Source organism: Nuphar pumila, chromosome 12, assembly GCF_984573655.1.
Source record: "Nuphar pumila chromosome 12, dmNupPumi1.hap1.1, whole genome shotgun sequence".
NCBI classification, from domain to species: Eukaryota; Viridiplantae; Streptophyta; class Magnoliopsida; order Nymphaeales; family Nymphaeaceae; genus Nuphar; species Nuphar pumila.
Window position 1 is genome coordinate 8433439 of NC_143260.1, and position 20916 is coordinate 8454354.

The following is a 20916-nucleotide window of genomic DNA, read 5'->3' on the forward strand; positions in this document are numbered from 1 at the left end:
ACATTAAAAAATGCTCTAGTCTAGCTAAGTTTGAGCATGCCGATAAGGCTTGGGAATACCTCAAAAACATGTATTCCCTTAAAGATATTGCACATGTATGCAATTTACAAGATAAAGTTCGGACAATGACTCAAAAAGATAAAACTATTCGAGAATATTATAATGAGTTGTCCGAACTTTGGGAAGAGTTGGCTCTTCTTGAGCCCAAATGGCATTGTGCCGAAGACATCGAGCTTCGCCAAAAGCAACTCGATATGGAACATTTCTATCAATTTGTGAATGGTCTAAGGCCGGAGTTTGAATCCACCAAATCGGCCCTTTTACATCGTGGAAAAATTCCTTCTATTGTTGATACTATAGAAGAGCTCACTATGGAGGAAAATAGACTTAGAAAAAGTACTCCAAAAGTTGATGATGACTCCGTTTTAGCTGTATCTAGACCGGGGAATCATACTCGTACTTACAAGCCGCCTCATTTTGGAAGGCAAAACGGCGACTTTGATAAAAAAAAAAGTTATTTGTCATCATTGTCATGAACCGGGGCACTATAGGCCTCAATGTCCAAAGTTAAAAAGAAGAGAAGAAAAAAGAGTTGCATCTGTTGAATCTGAGTCAAAAGATCAAGATGCACCTGTGTCTATGGCTCAACTGATGGAAATCCTTCAACCTCTTCTCAAAGGGGTATCCTCCTCAACCGAAGCCTCAACTGGAGCGGCAGTTGCATCTTTCTCCGGTCCAGGTAACTTTCCTTGGCTTTTAGATTCTGGTGCTTCTTTTCATATGACCCCAAATGTTAATAGTCTATCCGAATGTCTTAAAAATGACTCAAGTGTGTCAAAGGTTTTTACAGCCGATGGCACATCTCTCGAAGTAAAAGGAATAGGATGTTTTGAAAATCTTCAAAAATCCAAAAGATTTTTTATCGCAGAAGTTAGATATATCCCTAAACTTAATTTGAATCTCTTATCTGTCTCGCAAATATCTGATTATGGATGTAATATCTCCTTCTCTTCTCATGGTTGTTGGGTACAGGATCGCCAGTCAGGGAAGCTGATTGGGGAAGGCCATAGAGAAGGAGGACTTTATTACATGGACTTTTTGGAATTACCCAAGAATGCATTTTGTTATAATATTCAGAAATTAGAATTGGATTTATGGCACAAAAGGCTTGGCCATCCTCATATGTCTAAAATTCAATATTTTCCAAGTTTGGAAAAATTTTGTAATTCTGAAAATTTTTCTTGTAAAGACTGCATTCTTGGCAAAATGAAAAGGTTACCATTTCTTAGTAGAACTTTTGTTTCCTCACGACCACTTGAGTTAATACATTCGGATGTTTGGGGCCACGCACCAGTTATTTCCAAAGGTGGTTATACATATTATGTCATTTTTGTTGATGACTTTTCTAGACATACTTGGATTTATTTTCTTAAACATAAATCTGATGTCTTTGCTAACTTCCAAATATTTCATAAAATGGTTAAAAATAAGTTTCAAAATGATATTTCTGTTTTTCGCACTGATTCAGGGGGAGAATTTATGTCCAACGAATTCAAAGACTATCTCAATTTACATGGTATTACACATCAAAGATCATGTCCACACACTCCACAACAGAATGGCCTAGCCGAACGCAAACATCGGCACATTATGGAAACTACTAGGACATTGCTAATTGCAAATCAAGTTCCAAAAAGTTTTTGGGCTGAAGCGGTCCTAACTGCCACCTACCTCATTAATAGGATGCCATCTTCCTCATTAAAGAATACAACTCCAATAGAAAAGCTTGTTAATTTAACTCCAGATTATTCTAGATTAAGAGTCTTTGGATGCAAATGTTTTGTTTTCACCAACAGAAATGATAAACTCTCTCCTCGTGCAATCTCATGTGCCTTTTTAGGATATGCTGATAATCAAAAAGGCTACAAGTGTTTCGATTTTCAAAATGACAAATTATATGTGTCAAGAAATGTATCTTTTTTGGAAAAAGAAAGCTTCTTTGAATTTGAAAAATCCAAGGATGTCACTGAATACTCGTTTTTAATTGATCCAACTTCAAAATCCAATGAATGTGATGTTGGATATGACCTTGACAATGATCAAAGTCCTATTGTTGTTGAAAATGATGATAATGAAGAGCAAATCCATAGGGATGTTAGTCTACAATATTCAAGACGTAGAGAGCAAAATCTTCCATGTGCATTACAAAAATACTCTGAAGTCCCACCTAGAAGAACGTCTAGAATCTCTAAACCTCCAGAAAAATTTGTGTCTTATGAATCTTTTTCACCCACGTATAGGGCCGCCATTACATTAATACAATCATATGTTGAACCATCATCTATTCTCAAGTAAAAAATCATATAGAATGGATAGAAGCCATGAAAATAGAATTGGATGCACTAGAAAAGGCCAATACTTGGACGATACAAGATATTCCTCCGGGTAAGAAACCTATAGGTTGTAGGTGGGTATACAAAGTCAAAACCAAAAGTGATGGGACCCTGGAAAGATATAAGGCCCGTTTAGTAGCAAAAGGATATGCCCAAGAGTATGGCATCGATTATGAAGAAATATTTGCTCCTGTGGCCCGTATGACCACTGTTAGAACTTTAATAGCCTTGGCCTCCATTAGAACATGGCCTATCTTTCAATTAGATGTCAAAAATGCTTTCCTGAATGGGAATCTCGTTGAAGAAGTATACATGGAATCCTCACCTGGTATTAGTATCCCTAAGGGTAAAGCTCTTCGTCTAGAAAAAGCCCTTTATGGTCTTAAACAGGCTCCAAAAGCCTGGTATGACCGATTTAGTCATGTTATGCTTGATATTGGTTTTCAACCTTGTTTAACTGACACTGCTTTGTTTGTTAAGAAATCTGATGCAGGCATCATTATTCTTCTTCTCTATGTGGACGATATGATCATCACCGGAGGCGACAAACAGGGAGTTGCAAATATCAAATCTCTTCTTAAAACTCACTTTGAAATGACTGACTTAGGTTTATTAAGATATTTTTTAGGCATTGAAGTTGCTTATTCCCCTCGGGGGTATTTGATATCTCAATCTAAATTTGCTCTTGATATCGTTTCCAGGTCTGGAATTACAGATGATAAGAAAGTAGACACTCCAGGAGTTGTCAATGTTAAAATGAAAATTGATGATGGAGAACTTCTTGATGATCCTACTCCTTATAGACAACTTGTTGGAGCTCTTTATTATCTTTCCATTACTAGGCCAGATATAACTCATGCGGTTCATACAGTTAGTCAGTTTCAGCATGCTCCCACCTCCGTGCACATGGGAGCGATTTTGCGTATTATTAGATACTTAAAATCCTCTCTTTCACGAGGACTCTTCTTGTCTGCTTCATCTTCATTAAATTTAATTGCATATACTGATGTTGACTGGGGAGGTGATCCCAATAATAGACACTCAACTACTGGTTTTTGTGTGTTCCTAGGTGAAACCTTAATTTCGTGGAGGTGCAAGAAGCAGCAGAAAGTCTCTCTTTCCTCCACCGAAGCTGAATACAGAGTCATGGCAACCACCACTATGGAGGTTGTTTGGCTCAGACGATTGCTAGCAGATATGGGAGCTAAAGCAACGCAAGCTTCAAAAATGTGCTGTGACAACAAAAGTGCGATCTACATTGCAAGCAACCGGACATTCTATGAGCGCACTAAACACATTGAGATGGACTGTCACTATGTCAGAGAGGAATACTTACATGGAACCATTGATCTGCCATATGTTACATCAGAATATCAATTAGCAGACTTCTTCACCAAGCCTCTCGCTGCTCCCAGATTTCACTTCCTCTTAGACAAACTTTCGCTCATTGTACCGTAAGTTTGAAGGGGAGTGTTAAAATGTAAACTGCAATATATATATATATATATATATATATATATATTATTTAATATTATTATATTTTCTTTTATTATTTTCTTTTTCTATTTTTTTATTTTCTTTTTTAGCATCTAGTTCAATAGAAACTAGATATTTTGATCCAGTCAAGTTCCTGTTGGAACTTGACTGTGCAAGTAGCTGTTGGACTGTAGTCCAACAGCTATAATAAATGTTGTTGGACTATAGTCCAACAGCTATAATAATAAATGTTGTTGGATTGTAGTCCAACAGCTATATTAAGAGACGTTGGAATCCAACGTCTCTTTTTGGAGAGCTCAAAATGAGCTCTCCTCTCTCTCCCATTGTTTTGTATATATAGGGGTGAACCCCTTCAATGTATATAACCATGCTTCTTAAGCATTTTGTTCATGAATAAAGTATTATTTATTTTTCAAGTGTAACTCCGCCTGTGTAGTTATACACTGCCGGTCCCAAGCCCGGATAAAGGAGGAGGGTTGCGGTAGGCCTGTGACAGCCAGCATAAAAACTTTGTCATATCCTATGAAAATGAACCAATATGAGAATTTCGTTGGGGCGTTCCCTACTAAGCGACGCGCTGTACTCTCTAGGCCCGGAGGCAGTGATAAATGTGCAAGGGTTGCTAGGTCGTCGCCCAGAAGCGACGCGTCACACCGGCGCTCGGGTGTGGTGTCAAATAGGCAAGGGTTCCCTCACTTTGTTGGACGGGTGGGGGTAAAGAAGTTAGTCCAAGACCATAAAATTAGGTTAGCCACTTGGAACATAGGGTCTTTAACTGGTAAGTTGGTAGAGTTAGTAGATGTTATGTGTAGGAGAAAGATTGATATTTTATGTCTTCAAGAGACCAAATGGGTAGGTGAGAAAGCTAAAGTGATAGAACCTTGGGGATATAAGATTTGGTATACAGGAATAAATAGGAATAGGAATGGAGTAGGGATTGTTATGAGTCGTCAGTTTATAGATAATGTAGTTGAGGTCCGTAGGAAGGGTGATAGAATTTTACTTATTAAATTAGTATTAGGTACGGATATTATTAATATTATTAGTGTTTATGCACCTCAAGTAGGTTTAGATGATTCCATTAAGCATCAATTTTGGGAAGATTTAGATGGAGTAGTACAAGAGACATCTTATGGAGAAAAGCTTTTCATCGGCGGTGACCTTAATGGACATGTAGGCATTAGTAGGGATGGATTTGAGAATATCCATGGAGGCTATGGTATAGGAGAAAGAAATGAAAGTGGAGAAAGGATTTTAGATTTTTGTTTGTCCTATGATATGATCTTAGCAAACACTTGGTTTAGGAAGAGGGAGTCTCACCTAGTAACATTTAAAAGTGGGGTTAATACGAGTCAGATAGATTTTTTCCTACTTAGAAAGAGAGATAGGGGTTGTTGCATCGATTGTAAGGTTATACCAGGAGAAAGTGTAGCTACACAACATAGAGTCTTAATTTTAGATCTTAGAATTAGACAATGCCGCAAAAGGGATAGACATAGGATAGATCCTAGAATTAAGTGGTGGGCACTGAAAGGAGCTAAACAAGGAATGTTTGTAGAGCAGGTAGTTAAGGAAGTTGATTGGTGTCTCGAGGAGGATTCAGAATCAATGTGGAATAAGATAGCGGGTGGTATGAGAAAAGTAGCTAAGGAGGTATTGGGTGAGTCTAAAGGCGGTGCACCACTAGGTAAGGATACATCATGGTGGAACGAGGATGTCAAATTAGCTATTAAGGTTAAAAGAGAGTGTTATAGAAATCTAAGTAAGAGTCGTGATAATGAGAATTTGGAGAAGTATATGATAGCAAAGAAGGAAGCTAAAAAAGTTGTTCGAAACGCGAGGGCTAAGGTATATAAGGAGGTTTATGACAAGTTGGATACCAAAGAAGGCGAGAAGGATATTTATAGGCTTGCAAAGATGAGAGATAGGAAATCGAAGGATTTGGGTATGGTTAGATGTATCAAAGATGAAACGCAAAGGGTTTTAGTCAAAGATGAGGAGATTAAGGAGAGATGGAAAGATTATTTTGATAAGCTATTTAATGATAGTCATGCTCAAGATCTTGGAGACTTCTCCATTCCTTTTCATGAGATAAATCGTGACTTCATGCGCAAGATTCAAAAGAAAGAAATTGCAGAGGCTTTGAAGAAAATGAAATCAAGAAGGGCAGTTGGCCCAGATGGTATACCTATCGAGGCTTGGAAATGCTTGGGAGAGAAAGGTTTAGAATGGTTGACAAATCTTTTTAACTTGATTTGGCGAACAAATAAGATGCCTAATGAGTGGAGGAAGAGTACTTTGGTGCCTTTATATAAGAATAAGGGTGATATACAAGATTGCACAAACTATCGTGGTATAAAACTCATGAGTCATACTATGAAACTTTGGGAGAGGGTGATTGAGTCTAGGTTGAGGAAGGTTGTCATGATATCGGAGAATCAATTTGGTTTTATGCCTGGAAGATCAACTATGGAAGCTATACATCTTCTTAGACAACTTATTGAAAGATATAGAGAGAGGAACAAAGATTTGCATATGGTTTTTATTGATTTAGAGAAGGCATACGATAGAGTACCTAGGGACGTTCTCTGGTGGACAATGATGAAGAAAGGTGTTTCTCTAAAGTACATTAGTATAATTAAAGATATGTATGAAGGAGTAGTAACCAATGTCCGCACTTGTGGAGGGGTGACAACCAATTTTCCGATAACGGTTGGGTTACATCAAGGATCTGCTTTAAGCCCTTTCCTATTTGCGATAGTGATGGATGAGATTACGAGATCAATTCAAGAAAATGTACCGTGGTGTATGTTGTTTGCTGATGATATTGTTTTGATTGATGAGTCTAGAGCTGGGGTTAATGCTAAGTTAGAATTATGGAGACAGACATTGGAAGCTAGAGGTTTTAAGTTGAGTAAGAGTAAGACTGAATATATGGAATGTCGGTTTAGTAAGCAACGAAGTAGTGATGGGAGTGTAGTGAAGCTTGGTGAGCAAGATATACCGGTGAATGATTATTTCAAATATTTGGGATCCATCATTCAAAAGTATGGAGAAATTGATGGAGATGTAAATCATAGGATAAAGGTTGGGTGGATGAAATGGAAAAGTGCTACTGGAGTGCTGTGCGATCGTAGAATGCCATTGCGGTTGAAGGGAAAGTTTTATAGGACGACTATTAGACCCGCTTTACTATATGGTACGGAATGTTGGGCTGCCAAGAGACATCATATTCAAAAAATGAGTGTAGCTGAGATGCGGATGCTTAGATGGATGTGTGGAAATACAATAAAAGATAAGATTCGGAACAAAGAGATACGTAAGAAGGTAGGTGTTGCACCCATTGAAAATAAGATGCGAGAGAATCGTTTACGGTGGTTTGGACATATTCGGCGAAGGCCTAATGATGCTCCAGTTAGAAGGTTGGAGAAATGGGAAAATATATTAGTTAAAAGAGGTCGGGGTAGGCCTAGGAAGACTTGGATGGAGATGATAGGAAAGGATATGAATGCTTTGAACCTCACCGAGGACATGGCGTTAGATAGAAATGATTGGAGGAAAAGGATTCATGTGGAAGACCCAAAATGAATTTCTTTTTTGGTTCATATCGCTGACCCCAATTGTTTTGGGATGAAGGCGTAGTTGTTGTTGTTGTTTGTTGTTGTTATTTTTCAAGTGTTCTTCCCTTTATACCCTTTCAAGGGTCATGCTTGTAGTGTCTCCAATAGACACTTGTTTGTGAGTTATTTGTGCATTTGTTGAAGACCACCATTTCATTACATACTTATCCAAGATTTCACTTAAACATACATGTACTAAACCTGGTCCAGATTTGCACATGTTATAACATAGCAAATCTGTCTCGACATAGAGATCTACCAATACAAGTACGCAAATATAGATTGGTCCCTTAAATAAACTCGAAAAGGAGATGAAAATCCAACGCTTATTGGAGTAAATACCTATATTTACTCCCTCCCCATGTATTCTATCAAAAACATTGCATGGAATACAAATCCATGCCTTTGATCTCATTCAAAGCAAGAAAGGGACCCATACCTTTGCAACGATCGGGAAAAGAGGCAAGGTAAACAGTGGAATCGACGAACGATTGAAGAAAAAGACTCTCTTCCTCTTCCTCTCTTTTCCTCTCCTTTTTCCCTCTTCCTCTCTTTCTTCTTCTCTTTCTCTCTTTCTCTCTTTCTCTTTTCTTTCTTTTTCTCCCTTCATTTCTTTTCTCTTTCCCTTTTTTTTGTTTATGTATAGAGTGAGAGGGAGAGGACGGTGACGCCCCCCCTTCTCCAGCCCTCTTTAGATGGGCTGGAGAGGGAGGGTTTCCCTCTTGGACCCTTTCTCTTCGTACCCTTTTTTTTTCAAAAGTTTCCAAACTTTTTTTTTTTAAGTTTCCAAATCTATTTAGACCTCCTTTCTTAAAAACCTCTCAAGCCCTCTTAGGTAAGCACGAGGACTCATCTTAGGAAGCCCTACTCAGCCCTAGAATAAAATTCGGAAGTAATATAATTTAATTAATTAATTAATGTTAATTAATTAAAAAATATCTAAAGGCTCCCAAAAATAACCAAATTAACCCAGAAGGCTTCTTAACCTTATTAAACCCCAAATTAAAGCTTTATATTGAATTCAAAGCTGGAAAAACATAGGGCTTGGATTTGGATTTGGATCCGGATCTAGATCCAAGATCCAAACCCATGCCCAAAACAAAAATGGATCAAGACCTGGATCCAATCCAGATTTAAGTAGGACCTAAATAGATCCCAAATCCATAAAAAATTGGATCATAGGCCTTGGATCCAATCCAATCCGACTCCGGATCCGTTTCGACAATCTGCTAAATTTTCATAAAAACACAAATTTCGGCTCAACCGTAGCCCGAATAAAATAAAATAAAATATTGTTGCGCTCAGAATTCGGAGTCGCATCCAACGACATATAACACAAATATCAAATTCTGAATTTCGCACGAAAATAACCCGAATTTCGCTTGAATTTAAATGTCAAAAATAAAACTTTTTCTCACGTTTCGATTGGCTCATCTTAAACTTGTCGATGGCACCTGGGCCAAGCCCAGACTTAAAAGCATCGATCTAAAATCGAGGCTCAAACAATTTTTCTCCCAGACTTAGCCAAATTTCGAAAATCTTATAAAATGACTAAGTACGAAAATACGCGATATTACAAACACTCTAGATGACTTTCTAGTTGATATTTGTTCATGTTCTGTAGTATATTTTTCTAAAGCACATGGTTTCTCTAAATTTCCCCGCCTGGAATATTGAATACAACTTTGATCATTACTAACTGGTTTTGTAGTTATCAGATCATTTTGGTGGTCGTGACTTTCATCAATATCACCTTCATCAATCTTTGGAACTATGTCCAACAAAAAGGAGTATTCATCTATTTCTATAGGTTTTTCACTAAAAAAAATTTCTAGAAAAGACACATTTCTTGATACATATAATTTTTCAGATTTAAGGTCAAAACATCTATAGCCTTTTTTGTGACTTGCATATTCTAAAAGGCATAAGGAATTGCACGATGGGAGAATTTATCATTTTTATCTATAAAAACAAAACATTTACACCAAAAAACCTGCAACCTAGAATAATCTAGATTTTGTTTAAAAAGGTTTTCCACAGGAGAGATGTTGTTTAGCGAAGAAGATGGCATACTGTCAATGAGATAAAATGTTGTTAAAGTGGTTTCGCCCCAAAAGGTTTTTGGTACTTGATGTGTAATAAGTAAAGTTCTTGTTGTTTCTATAATATGTTTATGTTTTCTTTCAGCTAGACCATTTTGTTGAGGAGTATAGAGACATGATTTTTTATGTATAATATTGTGTGTGTTCAAATAATCTTTAAATTCTTTTGATAAAAACTCTTCCCCCGAATCAGTGCGAAAATTTGAGATATCATTTTTAAATTGGTTTTTGACCATATTATGAAATATTTGAAAATATAAAGAAACTTCGGATTTATGTTTAAGAAAATAAATTCAAGTATGTCTTATAAAATCATCTACGAAGATTACATAATATATAAAACCTCCTTTTGATATAACAGGTGTGGGACCCCATACATTCGAATGTATTAACTCAAATGGTCGTGAAGAGACAAAAGTTCTTTCTTGAAAAGGTAATCTTTTTATTTTTCCAAAAATACATTTTTCACATGTAAATGTTTCAAAATTACAAAAAAATTCTATCTTTGGAAAAAACTGGAGCTTGGATAAAGTAGGGTGTCCAAGTCTCTTGTGCCATAGATCTAAGTCAACCTTTTGAACATTACAACATGTCTTCTTAGGAATTTCTAAGAAATCTATGTAGTACAAGCCTCTTTCTGTATGGCCTTCCCCAATTAGCTTACCTGACTGGTGATCCTGTACTCGACATCCACGAGAGGAGAAAGAATCATTACATCCATGGTTAGACAATTGTAAAACAGATAAGAGATTTAGATTGAGCTTAAGTATATATCTAATTTGTGAAATACAAAAAACTTTTTGAGTTTTGAAAATCTTTTTCAAAGTTTCCTACTCTCTTGATTTCAAGGGATGTTCCATCAACAGTAAAAACATTTGATCCATTTGAGTTATAACATTCAGATAACATATCAATGTTTGGTGTCATATGAAATGAAGCACCTGAATCAAAGAGCCAAACAGATTTATCAGGATCGGAGATACCCACAGAAGATACAGCAGCTCCAGTGGATGAAGATGCTCCTTTGAGCAGAGGTTGCAGTGCTTCCACCAATTGAGTCAAAGACATGCTTCTGATGGATGGTTCACTTGATTCTTGAGAAGGTCCAACAGAGACAACCTTTTTTTCATACAATTTCTTCAATTTCGAACAACAGGTTTTTACATGTCCTGGTTCTCGATAATAGTAACAAATCACTTTCCTTTTCTCAAATTCATTTTCATTTCTCTCGTAATTTGGCCTCCCATAATTTCGAGGTTTGTAGGTACGAACATGATTTCTCGATCTAGATACGGCTAGAACCGAGTCATTATCACTCTTGATGATTCTATTCTCCTCCATGCTCAACTTCTCTATTGTGTCTTCTATTGAGGAAATCTTCCCTCAATGAAGAAAAATGAACTTGATAGATTCAAATTCCAATCTTAGTTCATTAATAAAATGAAAAAAGTGCTCCGCATTAATTTGATTTTGGCGGAGTTCAATGTCTTGTGGGCAATGTCACTTTGGTTCAAGAAGAGCTAACTCTTCTCATAATTCGAACTATTGTAGTATTCTATAATAGTTTTATCCCCTTGAACCATGTTCCGAACTTGGTTTTGTAAATTACATATATAGGCAATATCTTTAAGAGAATACATTCTCTTAAGATAGTCTCAAGCATCATTGGCATGTTCAAATTTTGCAAGACTTGAACATTTTTTGATGTCAACACTACTTATGAGCCAAGACATAATCTTGGCGTATCCCATTCTCCACTCTTTCCACTTTTTCTTATAAGTGGTAATGACTTTGGTTTTTTCAACCTCCGTAAGAAGTATTTCCTTCTCTTCTTCAACCTTTGTAAGGATTAGCTTAGGTTTCAAATCGATCTCATCCACTAATCCCCACAATCTCTTTCCCCATATAAGGTGCTTTATAATTGAAGCCCATGTAACATATTTTGAATCGTTAAGTTTAATAGGTTTAATGGTGACATTATCATTGTCATCCATTTTACAAGGTTGAAAAAGACAAAAAAGAGGGAGAAGACGAGTAGAGGAATAGAGAAAAAAAATATATACTCCACTACGAATCATAAGTACGAGTGCTCCTCCAAACTTTTGCAAGAACACAACTTCAAAGAATGTCACTTTTCTTCTCAACCTTTGAATGGCATGCTTCCCGATGTGCCGATAAGAGTAGCTTGATCACAACCGAGCTCTGATACCATGTAAGAAGATGAGTTCTTGAATCTTCACCAATCGAAGCTCAAAATAGCTTCAACCAAAATACCAAAAAGAATCACACACAAGAACCACAAGGGTTCATACATTAATACCCAAAAAAGCGTATACACAAGAGAGAAGGAAAAAATTATATATATTGAATGGGTGACACACCCTACAAAAGCATACATTACAAAGGGGAGCAGCTCCTTATCTATAATACAAGAGGAGGAGCCTTAGAGGGAGTCGTTGGGCTCCCAGAGCCGTTGGGAGTCCAACGACTCTAAGGGTTTTTACTTTTTGACCAAAGTCAAAAAGTAAAGTCTACAAAAGTCCAAAATAAAAAAGGAAGTAAACTATCCTAACTAAAGAAATAAACTAACCTAACTAGGTTCTAAGTTACATAACTTAAAGTAAAAAGGCTAAAAAGAATTACATGAGATTACATTATGATATTACATATTTTAACAAAAATCATATTAAAGCCTACATAACATGTATCATAATAGAGAAAGGCAAAGGAATTAAGCAATTGGTGAATGAGGAAAAAATACAAATTGCTCAAAACAAACCCTTACATAAGAGTTACAACCCAACACAAATTCATCTAAGATGAATTAGATGAAAGCTTTACTAACATGACAATTGTAACTAAACAAATCAAAATTTTATTGTTTATATAAAAAATAATAAAATGAAAAGCGAGAAAAAAAGATGGAAATGAACAAAAAAATTGGAAATGCATAATGAGAGTTTTGGTTCAGGAGAAAGATAAGTCTCTACCTTTTCTTTTTTCAAGCTGAATATGAACAAGTAAAGTAACTTGAAGAGAAAAAAAGGTTTTTTGCTGAAGCAGGAGATGTTTGGAAAGAGGAGCAGGAGATGTTCGGAAAGAGGAATGTTTATTTGCTCACCTGTCTTGCATAGCTTTTGATGCACGCAGTTGATCTCTACGTACAAGCAAATGCACATGACTAGCATACTTGGTAAGATATATTGCTTCTTCAGTAGCAGTGTCACCACCTCCTACCGCTGCAAGTACTTGACCTTTAAATAAAGGTGATGCACCATCACATATAGCACATGCACTTATACCTCTGCTCCAAAATTCATCCTCACGAGGCAACTTCAATCTTGTTGCTGTAGCTCCAGTTGCAAATATCACACTGTGGCATTTTACCTAAAAGCAAAGATAATGCAAAATCAAAACTATGCAAAGAATGTATGGATGTATGAATGTGACAAGTAACCTTTATCTTCTCAATATATGGCCCTTCTATCAAACCAACTGCTTGACAATCAAATCTAACCACCTACATTCAACCATCCAATGCCTTTCATTTGACAATTCAAGACTGGATATTATTTACCTCACGTTCGCTGCTCCGGACAGTAAAAGGTCTCGTGCACACATCAATATACTCAACATCTTCATGGAAAAGCTCAGCTCCACACCGTTCTGCTTGCCTCCGCATTCTAATCAATATGTGAATCCAGTTGATTAGAAGAGCTATCTCAATTAAGATACGAAAGATGCAAACATTTCAAAGATGCTCAAATAGCACTTAACCAAAACTCTCAAAAGAATCAGAAAACAGTATAATCAACTCTGTGAGAGACACTAACCTATCCATCAAATCGGGGCCAGTAATGCCATCAGGAAACCCGGGGAAGTTTTCTACTTCTGTTGTAGTCATCAGTTGCCCTCCTGGAACACCACCAATTTGATATCCTTCGAAGACGGTTGGCTTCAAATTTGCACGAGCAGCATAAATTGCTGCTGTATAGCCAGCAGGACCAGAGCCTATGATTACTAAATTCTCAATACCTTTGGTTTCGACTGCAATAATCACAAAAGAAAAGCATTAGACCATTGTACAACAGCACCCATATCATGCATTTCTCATTATTACGTTCAAAACTAGCAATTACAAGAATTAGGCCAGCTTTTATGCAATTTTACAAAACCAAAATAATGACCACCTAATAGCATAAGCATACAGTGGCAAAAAACTCCAGTGCAGAAAGATCGTCCAAAATCTTCACCATGTCATTTTCATGTCTGATCTCGTTTAAGACAGAAATATCACAGGTGTGGCTAATAGTAGGAAAATAATGTACTGTATTTAAAAAATAAATAAAGGAAAACAAGAAGAAGAACACCAACAATCAATTTGTTGAATTGATAGAGAAGAAAATTGCTTTCCTGAAGCGGTTGGTTGCTCCTCTGTAGCGACGGCAGCAACAACAGGGTGAAGCAGACGGGCGGGCAGTTGCTTGGAGACAAGGTTGGACCATCTGAGTGTGAGAGCACCGAGGGGAAGTGAGGGAGAAGAGTGAGGTGGGTGGTGATGGTGTTGATGTGTGGGAAGGGAAGAGTGGTAGAAGGGGAAGGATCGAATGGTGACGCTCCAAAGGGTGGAAGAAGAAGGAGAAGGAACCATGGTGTGTGCGGAGAGAGAGAGAGAGTGAGACTTATGTGGTCTATTACTCTGTCCGCTTTGGGGGCACTAGACCACATGACATATTCTGGGTGCTGACAATTGAGTTAAATTGAGTACGTCCAGGCGAGGAACGGTTGGCTGGCTTTGAGCAGACCTGACTTACCTTTCTAAAAAACCGAGTGCTATGCGCCAGTGGAAAATATCACAATTGTTGTCCAAGTTAGAAAATACCAGCTTAGAAAAAGTTCATTAGGATGGTACCACCACGTCTTAGGGCGGTATTTCATTTAGACAATAGGTTTTTACATGCCTGGTTGTCGATAATAGTAACAGATCACTTTCCTTTTCTTAAATTCATTTTCATTTTTCTCTCATAATTTGGAGGTTTTTAGGTATGAACATAATTTTTCGATCACCGTAAAAACCGAATCATTATCACTATTGATGATTCTATTCTCCTCTATTCTCAACTTCTCTATTGTGTCTTTTATTAAAGAAACATTTCCTCAAGAAGAATGAACTTGATTGATTCAAATTTTGATCTTAGTCCATTAATAAATTAAAAAAAGTGTTCTTCATTAATTTGATTTTAGTAGAGTTCAATGTCTTATAGACAATGTCACTTTGGTTCAAGAAGAGTCAATTTTTCTCATAATTCGAACAAACTATTATAGTATTCTATAATAATTTTGTTCACTTGAACTATATTCCGAACTTGATTTTATAAATTAGATATATGAGCAATATCTTTAAGAGAATACATTCTCTTAAAATAGTCTCAATCATCATTGACTTGTTCAAATTTTACAAGACTTGAACATTTTTTTTATGTCAACACTACTTATGAGTAGGGGTGGTAATCGGGTCGAGTTGGAGGGTCAGAATACATCAACCCGAACGCGACCCGTTTATTAAACGGGTCAGATGTGGCAAACACGAATACGACCCGTTTATTAAACGGATAACCCGACACAACACAGTTAACCCGTTTAATAAACGGGTCGAGTCAACACGACCCGATTACACGACAAGGCAACCCGTTTATTAAACGGGTCAACCCGATAACATAGACATGATTCGTGTAGTTCTTATTAGGTCCAATTAGTTCTTATAAGTCTCTCTCTCTCTCTCTCTCTCTCTCTCTCTCTCTCTCTCTCTCTCTCTCTCTCTCTCTCTCTCTCTCTCTCCAGTGGCATTAAAATAAAACCCTAACAAACTCTTTAACCATCAACGAGCAAACCCAACAATTAACCCACGAGCATCGATCGATCATTCATCAGAGAAATCATCCTCATCGGCCAAATCAACTTCCTCATCATCACCATCATCATCGTCTTTGAACACAATGTATTCCTCATCAGCGACGTCCTCCTCATCTTCTTCGGTGTCAGAGCTCCAGCGGCCACTAGCGATGAAAGTTCGAGGGCTGCCGACGAAGAATTGGGGAGCAGCGACGGGTCTGAGGACGGTGCTGGGTGGTGGTAAGCATGATCTTTTCCATCAAAGACATTAATGTCCCTAAACTTGTGACTTGGGTGGGTCGGACCTGGGGGTGTTAATTGGTCGGGTATAACCCGCCCGCCTAACCCGTTTATTAAACAGGTCAAACGGGTTGGCATACCCCTAACACGAACCCGACACGTTTAATAAACGGGTTAGGCGGGTCGGGTCAGATTTTGCCACCCTTACTTATGAGCCAAGACATAATCTTGTCATATCTTATTCTCCACTCTTTTTACTTTTTCTCATAAGTGGTAATGACTTTGGTTTTTTCAACCTCCGTAAGAGGTATTTTTTTCTCTTCTTCAACCTTTGTAAGGATTAACTTAGGTTTCAAATCGGTCTCATTCATTAATCTCCGCATTCCCCATATAAGGTGCTTCACTACAAGAAAAATGCTAATTTGCGATGGATTTTTTCCGTCGCAAAGTTGCGACGGATTAGCGAGAGAAAAATATTTGTCGCTAACATTCGAAATATTTGCAAAAGTAGCGACGGAAATATTTCCCTCGCTAAATCCGTCGCTACTTAGCGATGAATTAGCGACAAAAATTTTCCGTCGCAAAAACACTACAAAAAATACTAATTAGCGACATAATTAGCGAGGGAATTTTTCCGTCGCTATTTAGCGACGGCTTAGCGACGGAAAAATTTCCTCGCTAATTTTCGATTTAAACCATCCCGCCTGAGGCGCAAAATTTTTCCTCCCTCTGTTCCCCCCCCCCCCCCCCGTTTGATTTAAACCGCCCTTCCTCTGACGACGCGTAGCGGCCCTCTGAGCGTCCTCCTTTTCCCGCTACCTCTCCCCCGCACTGTCCTCCTCCTCCCGACGGTGCCCCTCGCCGGTCTCCACCGCCCGTCCTACCTCTCCCTCGCCTGAGGCTCTCCGAGCGTGACTAGCGTCGGCCCCCGGACCGTCCTCCTCCTTCCGCTACCTCCTCCTCCCGGCGGTGCCCCTCGCCGGTCGTCACCGCCCGTCCTGCCTCTCCCTCGCCTGAGGCCTTCCGAACGTGATTGGCGTCGGCCCCCGGACTGTCCTCCTCCTCCCGCTACCTCTCCCATGCGTCGTCCTCTTCCTATCGGTGGTGCCCCTCGCCGGTCTCCTCCTCCTCACGCTACCTCTCCCCCGCGTCATCCTCCTCCTCCCAGCGGTGTCCCTCGTCGGTCTCCACCGCCCGTCCTACTTCTTCTTCGCCTGAGGTCGTCCGCCGTGATTGGCTCGTTGCGGGAGAGCGTCCCGACGCCGGAACCTGCCTGTGCAAAAAAATTTGCTTCCTGTCGCAGAACGCGCCGGCAGAGAGTAATTATTTTTATTTTTTTTTTAAAATTTAACGACGGATATTATCCATCGCTAATTTAAAATAACAAAGGACTTGCGATGGATCATGTCCGTCGCAAATTAGCGACGACAATAGTGACGGATAAGTTTTGTCACTACTTAGCGTCGAAAAATTCGCGATGAAAGTTATTCATCGCTAATCTGACGTTAATCCATCGCTAAACCGTTTAGCGACGGATTAGCATCGGATTAGCGACAGATTTAGGTTGTCGCTAATCCACAGGTTTCTTGTAGTGTTTTATAATTGAAGCCCATGGAATATATTTTGAATCGTTAAGTTTAATGGTGACATTATCATTGTCATCCATTTTACAAGGTTGAAAAAAACAAAAAAGAGGGAGAAGACGAGTAGAGGAATAGAAAAAAAAAATGTACTCCACTATGAATCATGAGTACGAGTGCTCCTCCAAACTTTTGCAAGAACACAACTTCAAAGAATGTCACTTTTCTTCTCAACCTTTGAATAGCATGCTTCCCGATGTACCGATAAGAGTTGCTTGATTACAACCGAGCTCTGATGCCATGTAAGAAGATGAGTTCTTGAATCTTCACCAACAGAAGCTCAAAATAGCTCCAACCAAAATACCACTGGCGCATCAATATAGAGAGATTTTTACCACCACATCTTCCGGTGGTACTCCATTTAGATGGATGTAAACTTCCAAAGCAAAATCTGCCTATTGGACCATGTTTAGCATATTTTATTAATTATTTTCATGTACTAAAGTTGACTCAAATGCAATGTTTTATACCATTTTTTAATCACCATTATTACGATGAATTGTGAGCCATTGATTTTTGCCTTTTCAAAAATATAATCTTTTGGTGTTTTAAGCATGATAAAAACTTCTGTTATAATAAATAAATTTTACTACACACAAATGTATGGTTAGATTTACCAATTGATAATTAGATCTTCGTAAACAAGAGTGTATCATGGTACAAAACCCTATATATACATATATTTATTTATCTATATATATTTATATAGAGAGAGGGGCCTATTAGTGGGTGCAGGTATCAGACAAGCATGCACGGTTGATCACCAACACGGGCGTGTTGTTTTGCATAAAAAAGTGCAATCGTTGCCACAGACCTTACAAGCTTTTAGCGATAAGCCTATGAGTCCTTTAGCAACAGTTACAACTGTCGCTAATTCGACATTTTAAGTTGTCCACCATTATTCTCTCTCTCTCTCTCTCTCTCTCTCTCTCTCTCTCTCTATATATATATATATATATATATATATATAATAACATTCATAATCAAATGTTTAAACATTAAACCTCTTCATTTTTATGAGGATTTTTTTTTAAACAAAAACGTTGTGCTTACCCCGATTTTATGTTAAAAAAAGTAATTAGAGTAGAAGTCCTCCTTGAGAGCATATCAAAGCCAAGTTTCAATCTTGGGACCTGTGGGTTATGGTCCACCACACTTCTGCTGCGCCACTTTGATGAGTTGTTTATTTTTATGAGAATGAATAAATATTTTTTAATTTCAAAAGATAATACGTGAATCATATTTTTTCAGGTGATTAATGTTTGTCTGAGGTTCCATAATTGATAGTTTTTAAGGTCTTGTTTGTTTCATTGCCTTGTAAAAGAACAGGTTTTACACCAGAATGGGAACAGATTTCTAAAAAACCTAACAGCTCAGTTTAGTTCATGTGATTTCTGAAGCTCACTTGTGCTAGCGTGGTATTTTTTTCATCGTGATTATTTGATGTTTGTTTGATTAGTGGTGAAAAAAGATTACATCACAGCTTAACACTTTTTCAGATAAGTTGCATGAAACAATCAAGGCTTAAAAAAAAACTGACCCATATAAGAAATTCCAAAAAAGTGAAAAGTGAAGCTTATTTTTCACATAAAGGGCAAAAGATTGGCCATTAAATGAATTTTTCCGTTCAAAAATGCCTTTCTTGAAAACTGAGCTTAACCTCTGAGCAGGTCAAGTAGGGTGCAAGTGGGTCAGACCTGATGACAGGTATTTCGAGTCAGATCCGAACGAAAAAAAAAATCGATTTCCATTGGTTCTGGATCAAAATTGGATAAATAAATAGGTATGAAACCGGTTCCAGAAACCAGGTCTGACCTACCCATTTTCTGTTTCACGTGAAAATAAATATACTTGACTAAGTTTCTGTGGATCCAGTAGCAAATGGGGTTAGATCTATCACATCCTGATCCGGAATTCTGCAATGAGTTTTGAGTCTGATCCAGATCTAGAACCAGACCTACTCATTGAAAGTCAGATCTAGTGCTGTGTCAACCATGATTCGGCACGTGGATACTTAATCCGACCCGTTTGCAAACTTAGGATCAAGGTATCCTTACCAAGGCACGTTTATATTTAATTTGGACACAGGCAAGTCCTTATTGAATTTGTTCGGATCCACGTATTACCAAAATCTGCTGGCATTAATGTAAGTTGGGCCTAAAAGATATTAATTTAGCCCGTATGAAATGGATCTAGGCTGTGATTAGGGATGGTAAACGAACTGAACGATACAAGCTTGAAGTGAGCTAAAGTTCGGCTTGTTCTTGTAAAGAGCCAAGCCGAGTTTGAGCTTATAATCAACCTGAGTTAAACTAATCAAGTTCGAGCTAACTTGTTTATATAAAAAATGCATTGTTTTAGAGCTAGAAGAAATATCATTACAAAAAAATACATGTAAAATTTATCTAAAATATATTTCTTATGGGCTTATACAGGTTGAGCCGAACCAAACAGATTACCAATTATTCAGCTTGCCGAGCCTTCTTTACAAGTTTGAACAAACTCTGACCATGAGCTGAGCAACGAGCAGCCCGGCTTGTTTTCCAGCCACAGCTCTGCTTACCTTCAATATAAATATTTGGATTCCACACAATACGAGTTTGCCTCGATGGATCCATCATCAAACCATGAGTATTTTTTTAAAACGGAAAATGATTATACTGTACAACAAAAAAGATATCTTTCTTGAAAAAACCTATAATTTTCGAAAATCCACCCGATGTCCAAAATCTCAAATGTTTGATTTTAAAAAGATCTGTTTACCCTTCGCACAAGTGAATTTATTTCGGATATGTATTTTTTTTTTCAAATATGTGTCCAAGTATTGCATATAAGATCAGTGATAAACTTTGCCATTAATTTTCAACCTAAAAAATGAAGAATTTAGAAAAAAATACAAAAATGAACAAAGAAACTAAATAAAAATATATTTTCAACAACACCTGACTTGTTGGAAAACAACGAATGGACGTTGAGATACAACGCTGACAATGTTTCTAAAAAAAAAGATTAACAAGGGTAGTTGCGCCTATCTCAATTATTTTATGCTATCTTTCGACCACCTACATCAGAAAGCCAAAAACACAATAAAAAGGACACAAAGAAACAAAGATATTAGCTTTCCAACGCCACCAAGATTATGTAACATCGCGTATTTTCATACTTAGTTGAATTTGAGATTTTCAGAAATTTGGCTAAGTCTGAAAGAAAAATCGTTTGAAGCTCAATTTTTAAACTGAAGTCTTTGAGTTTGGGCTTGACCCAGGTCTCATCGACACGATCGAGGCGAGCCAAACGAAGCGTGAGAAAGAGTTTTAATTTCGATCTTTAAATTTAAGCAAAATTCAGGTTATTTTCATGTGAAATTCAGAATCTAGTATTCGTGTAATATATCATTGGATGCGTCTCAGAATTCTGAGCACGGTGATGTTTTACTTTTTTGAATTTGAGTCTCGTTTGGCCCAGAAATCATGTTTTTCTAAAAATTGAGCGGTTTGTCGAAATGGATCCGAAGTTAGATCAAATTAGATCT

The 20916-nt window shown here is 37.7% G+C and overlaps 1 protein-coding gene across 1 annotated transcript in view; it reads right to left on the reverse strand.

Annotated features, from left to right (window-relative positions):
* The window catches only part of LOC149819887 (thioredoxin reductase NTRC-like), a 34968-nt gene extending 20705 nt beyond the window's left edge, over positions 1-14263 (reverse strand). The window contains exons 1-4 of the mRNA XM_089983519.1: positions 13987-14263; positions 13446-13659; positions 13190-13295; positions 12734-12999 (exon numbers count right to left, since the gene is read on the reverse strand). Coding sequence (XP_089839645.1) covers positions 12734-12999; positions 13190-13295; positions 13446-13659; positions 13987-14263 — 863 coding nt within the window. The remainder of the gene's footprint in view (positions 1-12733; positions 13000-13189; positions 13296-13445; positions 13660-13986) is intronic.
* Positions 14264-20916: the final 6653 nt, after the last annotated feature.